Below are 15,796 nucleotides of genomic sequence, written 5' to 3'. Positions count from 1 at the left end.
CGGACCATTGGAGGGAGCTGAAAGTCCGTATTGCCCAGCGACAGCCCTGAACCTTGAAGGGTCTGAAAAAGGTCTGTATGGAGGAATGGGCCAAAATCCCTGCTGCAGTGTGTGCAAACCTGGTCAAGAACTACAGGAAACATATGATCTCTGTAATTGCAAACAAAGGTTTCTGTACCAAATATTATGTTCTGCTATTCTGATGTATCAAATACTTATGTCATGCAATAAAATGCAAATGAATTACTTAAAAATCATACAATGTGATTTTCTGGATTTTTGTTTTAGATTCCATCTCTCACAGTTGAAGTGTACCTATGATAAAAAATGACAGACCTCTACATACTTTGTAGGTAGGAAAACCTGCAAAATCGGCAGTGTATCAAACACTTGTTGTTCCCACTGTACGTCTCATGTCTGAGCTGTTGAATTGTGACTCTACTTTGTCCCTATACTGGCATTTCACTTGTTTGATTGCTTTGCAGAGGGAATAACTACACTCTTTAAATTCGGCCATATTCGGCCGGTTAAAAGTAGAGGTTTGGACTTTCAGTTTTGAGCGAATGCCGCCATCTATCCATGGTTTTTGGTTAGGGTAGGTTGTAATAGTCACAGTGGGTACAACATCTCCAATGCACTTCCTTATAAACTCACTCACCAAGTCCGCGTGATCAAAACAATCTTGACCAGTGTTGAATGGTTCTAGTTACGGGTACATCCTGTTTGAATTTCTGCCTATGGGACAGTAGGATGATGGAGTGCGAGGGAGGGCCTTGTATGCATCGCGGAGGTTAGATTAGCAGTGGTCCAGCATTTTGCCTGCGTGAGTGCTGCAATCGATATGCTTGTTCTCAAATTTTCTTTGATAAAATCTCCAGCTACAATAAATGCAGCCTCAGGATATATGGTTTCCAGTTTACATGGAGTCCAGTGAAGTTCCTTGAGGGCCATCGTGGTATCTGCTTGAGGGGTTAAATACACAGCTATGATGATAACTGACAATAATTATTTTGGGAGATAATATGGTCGGCATTTGATTGTACGGAATCCTAGGTCAGGTGAAAAGAAGGACTTGAGTTCCTGTATGTTGTTATGATTACACCATGAGACGTTAATCATGAAGCATACACACCTGCCCTTCTTCCCAGAGAGATGTTTATTTCTGTCGGTGCGACGCATGAAGAAGCCCGGTGGCTGTACTGACTCCGACAACATATCCAGAGAGAGCCATGTTTCCGTGAAACAAAGAATGTTACAATCTCTGATGTCTCAATGCAAGGCAAACCTTAACCTAATTTCATCCACCTTGTTGTCTAGAGACTGAACATTGGCGAGTAGTATACTCGGAAGCGGAGGAGAGTGTGCACGCCTTCAAAGCCTGACCAGGAGGCCGCTCTGTCTACCTCTTCTGTGGCGACGTTGTTTTGAATCGGCCTCTGGGATTAGATTCAATGTCCTGGGTCGGCGCCAGAGATTAACTGGATTTAACAGGTGACATCAATAAGGGATCATAGCGTTCACCTTGATTCACTGGGTCAGACTATGTCATGGAATAAGCAGGTTTTCCTAATGTGTTGTACTTTCAGTGTATGTGTTAGGTGCATACTATGCTATCGTCTACAATCTAATGCATTAAATTACTTTACCGGTGTAAGATCTTTGTTACCAGGTTCTTACAGCAGGAAACTAATCCTGCAACAGGAAATGTGAATTATTGTGTGGATTATAATTAATGGAACATTATCTAGGTGTTGACACATTTTTAGTTAGGTCAAATCAAGTCTGAGATTTTTAAGTGGACATTACAAACTGTAGAAGCCTTTTTAAAACTTCTTTGGTATAGGGGGCGGTATTTTGACGTCTGGATGAAAAGTGTGCCCAAGTAAACTGTTTCAGGCTGGTTTTTGGAGAAATTAGGGAGAATTTGTAGTTTTTCAAAGTGGCTCCCATTTTGGCTGTAGTTTCCAAGTGCATGGCAGAGACAGCAAGTTCTTTTTGTTTATCTCCGGTAAAGACAACGATTCTCTGTTTTAAATTGTATTGTTTATTTGTGTATTAGGGTACCTAAGGATTGATTATAAACGTTGATTGACTTGTTTGGATAAATTTATTGGTAACATTTGGGATTCACTTTGTATGCATTTTGAAAGAGGGAAACCGAGTGGATTATTGACTGAAGCGTGCCAGCTAAACTGGGAACAAAAGGACCATTTGTAATGTAACTGGGACATTTTGGAGTGCCAACAGAAGAAGATCTTCAAAGGTAAGGCATATATTATATCACTATTTCTGACTTTTGTGTCGCAACTCCCTGGTTGAAAATGATTTGTTATGCATTTGTGTGCTGGACACTGTCCTCAGCATGGTTTGCTTTCGCTGTAAAGCCTTTTTGAAGTCTGACACCTTGGCTGGATTAACAACAAGTTAAACTATATTTTGATTTATTGCACTTGTGATTTCATGAAAGTTTAATATATATAGTAATTTAATTTGAATTTCGCGCTCTGCAATTTCATCGATGTTGGCAAGGTGAGACGCTAATGTCCCACCTATCCCAAAGACGTTTTAATAAACATTGACGATACCACAAGTTTGCATTTCCTGCTGTACATGGTATCAAGTTAAGATCCCACATCTGTACATTAGATGCAATCTGAATAGTTTGGACCTGGGGTGCATACCTGAAGACTCCAATGACGCTTTATCTTGATCATATTTATTGGCCATGCGGGATAGGTCATGAAAAGACAGGCATTGCAAGGAATCTGCCCAATTCGTAGAGGAGAAAATAACACCACAACACAACAACAGTTAATGAAGACAAATGTCAAAGTGTGTTTCGCTCCCGGCCCGATTTTCCGCTCAACTTTTTATGGCTGTGGAGTGTCTGCAGAGCAGCAGAACAGACCAAGGGCCGACGGACATGGGTGCAGGGGGATCAATCATAGCAATGTCGTCATCTAACCCAGGTCCAGCCAGGCGAAAATAGCCTTCCTATCATATCTGATCATATTATATCACACCTTTGATGGAACAAAGATGTTTAAGATCACAGACCCAGTTCTAAAAGAAGAGATAGAGAAGATAAGGATGTCAGAGCCTAGCAACAGACCCCTTGGGATTTGAAGAGACAGAGAGAGAGATTGAAAGGTAGAGGATGGAGGGAGGGAGGGAGGTAGGATGGAATGAGAGAGGAAAATAACACATGAAAGTGAGATGAATGGTGATCTCTCTTTCTCTTTCCCCCCTCTCTCCAGTTACCCCATCTCTTTCTACCCCTCTCTCTACCTACCCAATCTCTCTCTCTTTCTTCCTCCCCATATCTACATCTCTATCACTCTCTCATAGCACTCCCATCGCCCCTGCAAACCCCAGTCTCCCAGACCGTCCACATCACACGGTGAGGGCCCCAGGTGAGTGTGGTGGGTAGAGATTAAGAAGGGGACGTAGTCATTAACACACAACGTCTCACCAAGTCCCTATCCCCGCTACATCCACTTCCCTTAGTGAAGATTACTGGCCAATTAAGGACTTTAATTGGAGGCAACATCAAAGCATCAATCGTAAGAAAGAAAATAAAAAAGTCCAAATATTGGAGCTGCTGCAGGTGTCTAGACAATGTCATTCGTAGGCCCAGTTGAATGCTTAATTAGCAACAACAAATTGGCGCCGCAAATCCGACGACCATGAAGGCTCTTCTCAATGACATCCCCCAAGGATTCATCATCAGCTTGCCTTGTGTGAAGTCCAAACACTGATGAGGAGCTACACTGAAACACGGTGTAGAAGTTGACATCATGATTCCCTTTGTCTCAAAGGCAAAGATGGTCAAAGAAAAAGGTGCATTGAATACAATTGGCAGAAGGAAGCCGGTGACGCCGTTGACTCTTCTAACAGTACAGCTTTGACTGAAGAGGAGCTATTTAAGTACAAAATGTACCATTTAGGCTATTGTATGTCTTTGTCAAGTAATGTCTTTACTGTGCCTCCTAAAGAATGAACAAACTCAGCAGAAAAATAAACGTCCTCTCACTGTCAACTGTGTTAATTTTCAGCAAACTTTAACATGTGTAAATACTTGTATGAACAGAACAAGATTCAACAACTGAGACATAAACTGTGACTAACAGAAATTGAATAATGTGTCCCTGAACAAAGGGGGGGGGAGGTCAAAATCAAAAGTAACAGTTAGTATCTGGTGTGGCCACTAGCTGCATTAAGTACTGCAGTGCATCTCCTCCTCATGGACTGCACCAGATTTGCCCGTTCTTGCTGTGAGATGTTACTCCATTCTTCCACCAATTCACCTGCAAGTTCCTAGACCTTTCTGGGGGGAATGAACCTAGCCCCCACCCTCCAATCCAACAGGTCCCAGACGTGCTCAATGGGATCGAGATCCGGGCTCTTTGCTGTCCATGGCAGAACACTGATGTTCCTGTCTTGCCGGAAATCATGCACAGAACGAGCAGTATGGCTGGTGGCATTGTCATGTCAGGATGAGCCTGCAGGAAAGGTACCACATGAGGGAGGAGGATGTCTTCCCTGTAATGCACAGCGTTGAGACAACAAGCTCAGTCCGATGATGCTGTGACACACCGCCCCAGACCATGATGGGCCACCCAATTCCAAATTGATCCCACTCCAGAGTACATGCCTCGGTGTAAAGCTCATTCCTTTGACGATAAATGCAAATCCGAGACTCGTCAGTGAAGAGCACTTTTTGCCAGTCCTGTCTGGTCCAGTGACGGTGGGTTTGTGCCCATAGGCAACGTTGTTTCCAGTGATGTCTGGTGAGGACCTGCCTTACAACTGGCCTACAAGCCCTCAGTCCAGCCTCTCTCAGCCTATTGCGGACAGTCTGAGCACTGATGGTGGGATTGTGCGTTCCTGGTGTAACTCGGGCAGTTGTTGTTGCCATTCTGTACCTGTCCCGCAGGTGTGATGTTCAGATGTACCGATCCTGTGCAGGTGTTGTTACACGTGGTCTGCCACTGCGAGGACAATCAGCTGTCCGTCCTGTCTCCCTGTAGCTCTGTCTTAGGCATCTCACAGTAAGAACATTGCAATTTATTGCCCTTGACACATCTGCAGTCCTCATGCCTCCTTGCAGCATGCCTAAGGCACGTTCACACAGATGAGCAGGGACCCTGGGCATCTTTCTTTTGGTGATTTTCAGAGTCAGTAGAAAGGCCTCTTTATTGTCCTAAGTTTTCATAACTGTGACCTTAATTGCCTACCGTCTATAAGCTGTTAGTGTCTTAATGACCTTTCCACAGGTACATATTCATTAATTGTTTATGGTACATTGAACAAGCATACGAAACAGTGTTTAAACCCTTTACAATGAAGATATTGTGAAGCTATTTGGATTTTTACAAATTATCTTTCAAAGAAAGGGTCATGAAAAAGGGATAGGAGACAGAATAGGAGTGCTGAAGAATGTAGCATGTAAAAATCGTCTATCCTTGGTTGCAACAGCCACTACCGAGTTCCAAACTTCCTCTGGAAGCAATGTCAGCACAATAACTTTTCGTCGGTAGCTTCATGAAATGGGTTTCCATGGCTGAGCAGCCGCACACAAGCCTAAGATCACCATGAGCAATGCCAAGCATCGACTAGAGTGGTGTAAAGCTCTCCGCCATTGGACTCTGGAGCAGTGGAAACACGGTCTCCGGAGTGATGAATCACATTTCACCATCTGGCAGTCCGAAGGACGAATCTGGGTTTTGTGGATGCCTAGAGAACTTTAGCTGACCGAATACATAGTGCAAACTGTAAAGTTTTGTGGAGTATGAAAAATGGTCTTGGGTTGTTTTTCATGGTTCGATCTAGGCCACTTAGTTCCAGTGAAGGCAAATCTTAACGCCACAGCATACAATGACATTCTAGAGGATTCTGTGCTTCCAACTATGTTGCAACAGTTTGGGGAAGGCCTTTTCCTGGTTCAGCATGACAATGCACCCGTGCACAAAGCAAGGTCCATACATAAATTGTTTGCCAAGATAGGTGTGGAAGAACTTGACTGCCCTGGACAGAGCCCTGATCTCAACCCCATCGAACACCTTTAGGATGAATTGGAACCCCGACTGCAAGCCAGGCCTAATCGCCCAACATCAGTTCCCGACCTCACTAATGTTCTTGAATGGAAAGTCTCCACAGCAATGTTCCAACATCTAGTGGAAAGCCTTCCCAGTAGAGTGTTTGCTGTTATAGTAGAAAAGGCGGGACCAACTCCATATTAATGCCCATGATTTTGGAATGAGATGTTCGACGAGCAGGTGTCCACATACTTTTGGTCATGTAGTATAGGTATGTGTCATCATACAATTTTAAGTGGATTCTCAAAATAACTTAATTCCTATTAAGTATTTAACATGATGAGGAATGAGCGCTGTCTCCTTACAAAAATGTACCATGTAACTACTATGGTACTTTCACTTATACCATGGTATAGTCGGAATCATAGAAATGTATCATGGTTTTAACCTTATCCTATAATTAACCTATAATTTGTACTACCACGATACTGCGATTGTACCTAAATATTACTATAGCATTGCATACTTTATACCATGGTATAGGTGAGGATCGTGGAAATACCATGGTTTTTTAACCTGCATTCTACATTAGTACCATAGTACCATAGTAATGCACAATTATGATAATTGGTACCAAAAATGATCATATCATACCATCTTGTGAGTTACTATGGTACAATAGCAGTATAATGCATTAAACAAATAATCCCCCCAAAGTAAAAAAAAAAAAAAAAAGGTTGGTTGGTATTATATTGATGCAATTACAGTATATACCAGTATGGGTAAGGTTCTGATAAAGTCAGAGGCATTATGCTATTATTGTTGTTCCTAGTTTGTCTGTAACATCAAATAAAAAGGGAAAGAGTTGCTGTCAAAAAGGGTTAATACTTTCTGTAGTAATACGGCAGTTTTTTGCACATCTTTGGGTTCCCTGTGTCTCCAACCAGAAATGTGGGAGAATGTACCAGTCAAAAGACACACCTACTCATTCAAGGGTTTTTCTTTATTTTCATTCAGTCGTTTTTTCACCCGTGTACTTAAGTACACATAGAAGCAGATACTTTTAGTCTTTTACTCAAGTAATATTTTACTGGGTGACTTTCACATTCATTTGAGTCATTTTCCATTAAGGTATCTTTAGTCTTACTCAAGTATGACCATTGAGTACTTTTTCCATGACTGTTCAATTTTTTAAAAACTTAACCTTTATTTAACTAGGCACGTCAGATAAGAACAAATTCTTAATTACAATGACGGTCTAGAAACAGTGGGTTAACTGCTTTGTTCAGGGGCAGAACGACAGATTTTTACCTTGTCAGCTCGGGGATTCAATCTAGCAACCTTTCAGTTACTGGCCCAACGCTTTAACCACTAGGCTACCTGCCGCCCACTATTAAGTAAGTCAGAATGACTGACACTTTTCATAAACAGCTGGCAGTAAAAATGTACATTCAGTCTGGCGGGCTGAAATCAGAATGAGCTTTTCAGGAAGCTCTGTTATACAGATGAAAGATGAGCTTTATTAAATCAATGCAAACAGCCCTACACTACAAACAATGGAAAAAACAACACAAAAGCACCCGCCGCCATAGGCACATCTGTAATGTGGCATCTGACTATTGATGATAATCAACCTCCTTTTGATCCACCACTTCCTCTCTTCTCCTCTGTTCCCCCAACGGTTCACACCATTCCCAGAGTTAATCCACTATGTTATGTACATTTACAAAATCGTCAGATGATCCAAATGTGGCGCCATGCTAGAGCGGCACTAACGCAGGCGGCGCTCCCTGTGATCCCACACAGGTGTCGGCTAATCTGCCTTCCAGAGGCGAGGGGCTTGCGGGCTTTTTTTGTTTGAGCTGCTGGAGGATAGCCTGGAACTGTGATGTGAGGTGCCTTCTGTTGGCCTCTCCTGGAGCGACCTGTCTCAGAGCATCAAGCAGCTCCGGGAATTACTCAGCATTATATAAAGCCCGCGGAGACTCAGCCGAAGTCACGCAGGGATTTACAAAACATCCAGTTCAAATGAGCCTCCTCTATCTCCCTCCAACTCCCCATCCTTCACGTTCAAAGTCCTTGACTGAACCGATGGTGTTTATCAGGAGTCATAGGCCAGTAAAGCCACAAGCAAATACAGCCAAGTGGGCGAGCTTAAGATGATATGCCACAGTAGCCATTTATTTAAGCACTAATGCTCTGTAAATATGGGACTCTTTCTAGTATGGGTTCAGGGTATATCCTTGTTTTAAGCGTTCTCGCCCGGCTCACGCAATCACTGCCTTTAAATAAGCCATCGCGGAGTTCACTTGTTTAACTGAACGTTGTTGAATATAGCAGACAGGAACTACACGATGGAACTTAGTAATTGATAACACTTTATTACATGTCTCGGGCGGATAGTAAGAGTGACTGATTTGTGAGTGGAGTTGTCCTCAGTTGCTCCACTCTGAAAGACATGCACTCCTGGGGGAACTTGTTTGTGTAAATAAATCTGCCTTGGGCTCATGAGGCTCCTGTATTCTGGAGGGTGTCTCGATAATATCATCACACCATTTGAATGACACAGTGAGTGGTAAGGGTGCTGTAAAAGTAATAGAAGCTTTTGGAATGAGAAGTTCCTGGGAGTGACTCAGCTGATTTCGGGCCACACATAAATTAAATCACCTCCGCAGGCTGATATTGGTTTATTTATACTAAGGCTGGCATTAATATCATGACAGTGGGCATAAAGAAATGGGACAGTAATCAACCACCCTCACTTTATAGCTTGTGATTTCGTAAAGCTACACCACTAAATATAATGAAATTGCTGCGGACCAAACACCTAGACTGGGAAAATACATGTATAAACAAAATGATGAAGGTCAGAAAGAAATTAATGGCTTAAGCTAGCGCTATAAGAGGCTAAGTGAGCAGATCAGGTTAGCCACAGGGGGCGTTGAACTGGTGTTCAACTTGAATGCCCTGCATTCAAGGCAGTGTCCTGTGTCAGTACAGGCTAATGCATGTTAACTCTGATAGTGATTATGAAAATATTATTGTGGCGAACCCTGACCCAGGGTGTCCACTCAAGCAATTAACACTGACCCCCAATAATGACCCCTCACCAACATAATAATATATTAAATACTATTGAAATGACCCTTTATAACCCAACCCTAATGATATGGCTACGGCAGTATGTTATCTCCAGACAGCATTGTAAAATACTAGGCAGAAAGGAATGCAGCAACAATGTGTAGCAATGTGTAGTCACGTCAGAACCCTGTGAGTCAACACAAAATCATTCAGCCCTCGTTGCTTCTCACCTCATACTCCCTTTTACATTATATATTTTTTTACAAAAATCAGTAGGCTTTCGTTCCAGCTGGCTGGCAGGTGGCTCTTATTGTTGCAGGTTAAAACAGGAGGTCCCAGGATGGATCCTAAGTGGAACACTACTCCAAAAGTAGTGCACTACTTTTGACCGAAGCCTTATGGACCCTGGTCTAAAGTAGTGCACGATACAAGGGGTAGGGCGTTATTTGGGACACCATCCCAGTCAACACTAGAGCCAGTCCATCTCCAACCCTGTCTGTGATTGGGAGTCCATATTTGATGTGGCCCATTCGGCGGAACATTCGACGGAGCACTGTGTGACAGACAGAGCAGATCAATGTACCCGGCAAATCAATTCAGTGGACTACAGCTGTGGTGTGTGCCCCCCCTCCCCCCACACACCTCGTCACATCTCTTCATTCTATAGAGACCCCCCGTCTAAATCCTGAGTCTCAACACCTCCAACAGTATAATGGCATTCCATAGCCCAGCCGATGACCCTGTAGTCAGATAGAGGGAAGAAGTGCCACATTCCTGGGTGAGGCTGGAGAGCTGAGAAGTTGAGAGATGGGGAGGCAGAGTGGGGCATGTTTGTTAATTCATTCATTCATTTCTAACGAGGTTATTTTGCACAAGACTGTTGAGAGCAGTGCTATGTAGCAAGTCTCGTGTGTGGTATAACCCAAACGGTTTCAGAGTCAGCTATGATGGCGATAGCAGAGCAGTAAACATTGTTTCAGCACTTTACCAACCATGTGCCAACCAAAAACAGTCGACTACACACTGTTTGTGGGACTGAAGTTTTTTTTAAAGAACTGAAATGCTATTTCTGCATTTCAAGCAGCATCAGTGTACATATCTCTAAAACGGGTAGAGGGATTTGCCCTTTTGTCCTTTTGTAAGCAAACCAGCAAAGAGGGAATTGTCTATACTTTATGAGGCGAAACAGGGTTTCCATGACGAAGTGACTGAGAAAGAGAATGAGAGAGAGTATGACAGCAAAACAAACACAGAGAAAGATAAACACACACAGACAGAAAGCGAATTACAGTGGAAGGCGAAGAGAGAGAGGGGATGAAAGACAGACAGAATGAAAGGGAAAATGAGCACGGAGGTTGAGAGAGGGGCTGGGGAGGCAAGGGAGGCAGGGGGGGAGATGGGATGGAAGCAGCAATGCAATCCAAGGTCTCTCCTTAATCATCATCACTCAGCTGTCAGGCCTGGGCCATGCTGGAGCCAGGCCTAGACACCCAAACCCAGACCCCATCTGCTCCTAATATACTTAAAGGACTTAATTTGAATAAATGTGCCTTCTTCGTCTCTCCTCACTTATTTAATGCATTTGCTCATCAAAGGGAGTGATATTGTTGAGGCTCGGGCTGGATAGAGTGATGGGGAGGAAAAATCTGGCTTGTACATGCCTGTGTGTGCTAAAAATCATTTGTTGAGTCAGATGGTTTGGTGACAACCGTCTATTGTGCTCTGTTATGATTTTACCTTGTGAAGTATAGTGCTGTGCAATTCCCTTTCAAAATGTCCACCTGAGTGTTTGTTTTCCTGAAGAACAGGAAGACATTATGCGTCCTCCTCTTAATATAGAAATATTAAGACGCCGCATTTACTAAAACAACTAATTAAGAAGCACAACACAAGAAGACATAATAACCATTTCTAATCCGTTGCTCTTCTTCAAATAGACAGAGTGCAACGTCATTAAGTTCATGATAAATAACGGAATAACAGCCAGAAACGTTAATGTCTTACCCTCACCGTAACCTTTGTCCTCCAGGACACCTACACCACCCGATGTTACAGGAAGGCCATAAAGATCATCAAGGACATCAACCACCCGAGCCACTGCCTGTTCACCCCGCTATCATCCAGAAGGCGAGGTCAGTACAGGTGCATCAAAGCTGGGACCGAGAGACTGAAAAACAGCTTCTATCTCAAGGCCATCAAACTGTTAAACAGCCACCACTAACATTGAGTGGCTGCTGCCAACACACTGACACTGACTCAACTCCAGCCACTTTAATAATGGGAATTGATGGGAAATTATGTAAATATATCACTAGCCACTTTAAACAATGCTACCTTATATAATGTTACTTACCCTACATTATTCATCTCATATGCATACGTATATACTGTACTCTATATCATCGACTGCATCCTTATGTAATACATGTATCACTAGCCACTTTAACTATGCCACTTTGTTTACATACTCATCTCATATGTATATACTGTACTCGATACCATCTACTGTATCTTGCCTATGCTGCTCTGTACCATCACTCATTCATATATCCTTATGTACATATTCTTTATCCCCTTACACTGTGTATAAGACAGTAGTTTAGGAATTGTTAGTTAGATTACTTACTGAAGCAAACCACACATAGACAGGTTGAACTTCTGACCTTTCCTGATACCGCTCTACACCGTCACAAATATAGACTCATATAGTGGAACAATAAAACATATAGGAAAGCATTGAGCTGAAAGGAACATGCTGTGAAATCTTGGATCCTACCATGAAGCTGCTGTACAGTACATTTCATCATACTAAAATCAGACTCATTTGATCCTGATTAACATGATTTGTTAAGTATCAGGAACAGGTGGTTTGTTGATGAGTAAGACAGCCTCTCCCCCTGTCTCCCACTTCTCACAGCGAGAGCCTCCCATGTGACGGTGAGTAAGCTCTATTTCCTCCATCCGATCACTCAACTCTGAGAGGCTTCATTGATTGGAGCACTTTTGTCGTCCGGGACAGACCTCACCCCCTCACCTCTCGTCATCAACCTCCTTCCACAATACTCTAGAATCTTTTTAGTGCCAGCCTTGAAGCATGTTCACTAGCCAGCCACTCCACACTCCACACTTACCATACTCGTTGTCATAGAAGACAATGAACTTCTGCCAGCGCAGCTCGCCGACCAGGGTGAGCATTACGTCGTTGAGACGGACGGGCGGGCGCGCCGCCAGGGTGTAGCGTTGGCCGTCGGGGCTGGGGTTGAGCTGGCAGGTGGTGCGTGGCGAGCCCTCGCCACTGCGCTGGACATACACGTGTGGGATGTGCATTGCGTCAGTCAGGGATTGGAGGGCGCTGGCCGAGGCACAGCCGGTAGAGGTGACCAGAGCCAGGATGCCCTGGGTCATCAACTCGCAGGCTAGAAAGAGAAGAAAGAGGAGAAAGAGGAGAGAGAGAGAGAGGGAGAGAGAGAGAGCAGATTAGCACAGTGAAGTCAGCAGCACACTCATCTAACTGTAAAACACATTGCCATAAGAAGACAAGGAGTTTGAAATGTAAAATATGAAATCAAATTCTAGTCTTCAGTGAATGCTAATGCTCACATTTACTGCTCTGAATGCATTGCCTTGGTCAATATGAGATCATTATTAAGAGGAAAATTACAGTTATTATAGAGTGACCGAGTCCATTGCTTTGTGACTTATCTGTGCAATCCCTCTGTTTTGATACACAACCACTGCTTGTAATAGTGAAACTAGGCTTTGACAGTGCTACAGTCAACAGCTGACACACTGCATTACAGTAACTATACAAGGATCTGAGTCCCAATACCCTGTAAAATCTCCACTCACTCTCGCCTTGATTATTATGACCTTTCCCCAAATCTTCTCCATTATTTAGCTCTAACACTCTCTCTCAGACTTGGCAACCTCGACTGCTCTTTGTCTGAGATTTCCTACAGAGTTGGGGCTAATTATTTCCGGTTGAGGGATTTCTAAAGTTTCTCTAAAGGTCATTAAAAAATGAAGCACAGAGGCCTTTGAGTGATCTCAAGCCCGTCCGTGCACTGCACCGCTGGTCCGCGACAAAGGAGAAAAGTCACTCTCACACTAACACTCTCCCACTGCAAAGGGCTTATGTTATGTTATCCGCCACAGTTTGAGTAGGACCTCCAGAGACAAGGGCTGCATCTAAAATGGCACCCTATTCCCTACATACTTTAGTGCACTACTTTTCACCAGCGCCCTATGGGACATGGTCAAAAGAAGCGCACTATATAGGGTGCCATTGGACCGAACCCTAGGCTTGGACTGGGTGAATCTACAGAGTATAATAGCAACGCTTTGGCTTTTCAACAAATACTGCTAATGAGGAAGTAATTAGAGCACAGCACTCTTCACAGACCCAAAACATGATTGATCTGCTTCACTTCATATGTCTTTAAAATAATGTATTTAAGGGAAAATCCCTCCTGTTCCTTTCCCTTGTTGCCCTGGTGACCGACACATCCCAGGACGAACACCCCCCGGCCCAGTCCCTTTACCGCCACATCAGCCAACATAATGGATCCGCCAATTGGATTTCCTTGGCAGTGTCACTGTTTTAAAGCTACTCAAATGGAGTCAAATGAAAATGAAATTAAAAGTGCCTCTGTAAAACCTGCTGGGATCGATACATGGTTGGGGCAAAATAGCGAGCGAAAGAAAGCAAAATAAAAGGGGTGAGTGGGAACAGGGTGGGGAGAGGAGGAGGATTCATCGAATGAATCGCTGACACAAGACAAAGGGACGGCTCATTGTGTGGCTGGCTATTACTCAAGGTCAATTGAGTTTTAATTCCTGTTACACTGAATTAAAAGCTCTGCATTGGTGGTAGGTCTTCATCAATAGGACCTCTGCTCACTGTCTATGTGCCCTCTGATCCTCCTATAGACTGGTTTTCACACACACACACACACACACACACACACACACACACACACACACACACACACACACACACACACACACACACACACACACACACACACACACACACACACACACACACACACTGGTCAATATCGTAGCTTCAGGATCTGGCCCCTAAATAGTTCAATAGACACCTATTATTAGTGTATTATTAGTGTGGAATCAATTGTCCAGACTCCAGACAAACCACTAATGTCCTTTTGGAGGAGTTCTAATTGCTCATGAGTTTTCCCCTGAAAACCGCTGAAGTGCGCAACAAAACAAGTTGTATTTATAAAGTAACCGTCTTTCACACCACCACCAGTCTGTGTGCGGGTTATGTCCTTCCTCAAAACAAATTGAACTACAGCAAAGCTGTTTCTGAGCATTGATTTGCTGTCATTCAAATTCAATATTATTCATATGAATGCAACTGGATGGTAGATGCACAAAATAGTAGACCACAAGAAATGCTATGGAGAACGGGGAGAACGGTAGCGCACAGGAAAGAGAATCGTCTTGAGGGCTAAGGGCATATATCCAAATGTCATTTTCCATTTTCGTCCTCCGTGCTCAGGGACAATAAATCAGGCCAGGAAATGAACATGATTCAAGAGACTAGTTAATGTGACATCCAGGAAGACATCACCGGAGTCACAGAAGAGGGCTACACCAGACTGCTGTAAATTGAACACATGCTTCACCGGATTATGGTGAGTGGGTTTCATCTGCTCTACATCAATTGGGTCCCAGAACAGAGCAGAGAGTGAAACGACGATCCCTAAGGAAACGCAACCTGAAATCTCAGGTGTCTGCAATCTCACATATTGCTTATTCAAGAAATAAGATGACCCTGTATCCCACCAATCTAAAGTTTGCATACTGTTCTATATTCAATCATTCAATGCCCTACTCCGACTTCAGTGGGCCCCTGGGCCTTCACTGTATGTAGACGTTCAGCTTCATCTCATTTTAGTGCCAGTTCACTTAAGAAGGGGTGTGTGTTGTGTGTGTGTGTGTGTGTGTGTGTGTGTGTGTGTGTGTGTGTGTGTGTGTGTGTGTGTGTGTGTGTGTGTGTGTGTGTGTGTGTGTGTGTGTGTGTGTGTGTGTGTTCATTTTTGCACCTCTGTGCGTCTCCCATCAATTCGCCAATCTTTCTTTGGTTCATTAGCGAAATGTTACAGGCGGATAGTGTGTGGCATTAAGCCTCAGCTTTGATGAGTATTTTACAGATGACACAGGCTGCAACACTGTGCTGGGACAGCCACCGGTGGATGGGAGCGTCATTGGTAAGAAGTAACGATCTATTAACGGTTGGAGGAGACATTAAGACATGCCAGAGGCCCCCATCCATCACCCATAGACATCTCAGGGACAATGCCATTTCTCACCAGTAAAACAGGAGGTTGGTTTGGGGGAATTCAGAGTGATGACGCGTGTTCCTACGTAGCGCACTACTTTTGCCCAAAGACCTCTGGCTCTGGCTAAATGTAGCGCACTATGTAAAGTAGCATCCTGTTGTTTACTGTGTTCTCTAATTGAAATGATGCAGTAATCATTTGAATCTGGTCGGTCTCTAAGCCCACCGTCAGTGTCTCTGGAACCATCTGTTGAGTGGATTTGGGTAATTTAACATCAACAGCATTGTCTCTCACTATTAATCCCGCTCACTTGAACCACATTAATACATTCAAGAAGAACACGAATTAGGTTCAAAGCAGACGCTTCAT

The 15,796-nt window shown here is 43.6% G+C and overlaps 1 protein-coding gene across 1 annotated transcript in view; it reads right to left on the bottom strand.

Moving 5' to 3' along the window:
- The window catches only part of grid1b (glutamate receptor, ionotropic, delta 1b), a 387,649-nt gene that overhangs the window by 192,477 nt on the left and 179,376 nt on the right, over positions 1-15,796 (bottom strand). The window contains exon 3 of the mRNA XM_064924197.1: positions 12,251-12,535. Within this exon, the coding sequence (XP_064780269.1) occupies positions 12,251-12,535 (285 nt within the window). The remainder of the gene's footprint in view (positions 1-12,250; positions 12,536-15,796) is intronic.

This window comes from Oncorhynchus masou, chromosome 18 (assembly GCF_036934945.1).
Source record: "Oncorhynchus masou masou isolate Uvic2021 chromosome 18, UVic_Omas_1.1, whole genome shotgun sequence".
NCBI classification, from domain to species: domain Eukaryota; kingdom Metazoa; phylum Chordata; class Actinopteri; order Salmoniformes; family Salmonidae; genus Oncorhynchus; species Oncorhynchus masou.
The sequence above is the reverse complement of the archived record's forward strand: the minus strand, read 5'-3'. Positions and strand labels throughout refer to the sequence as shown.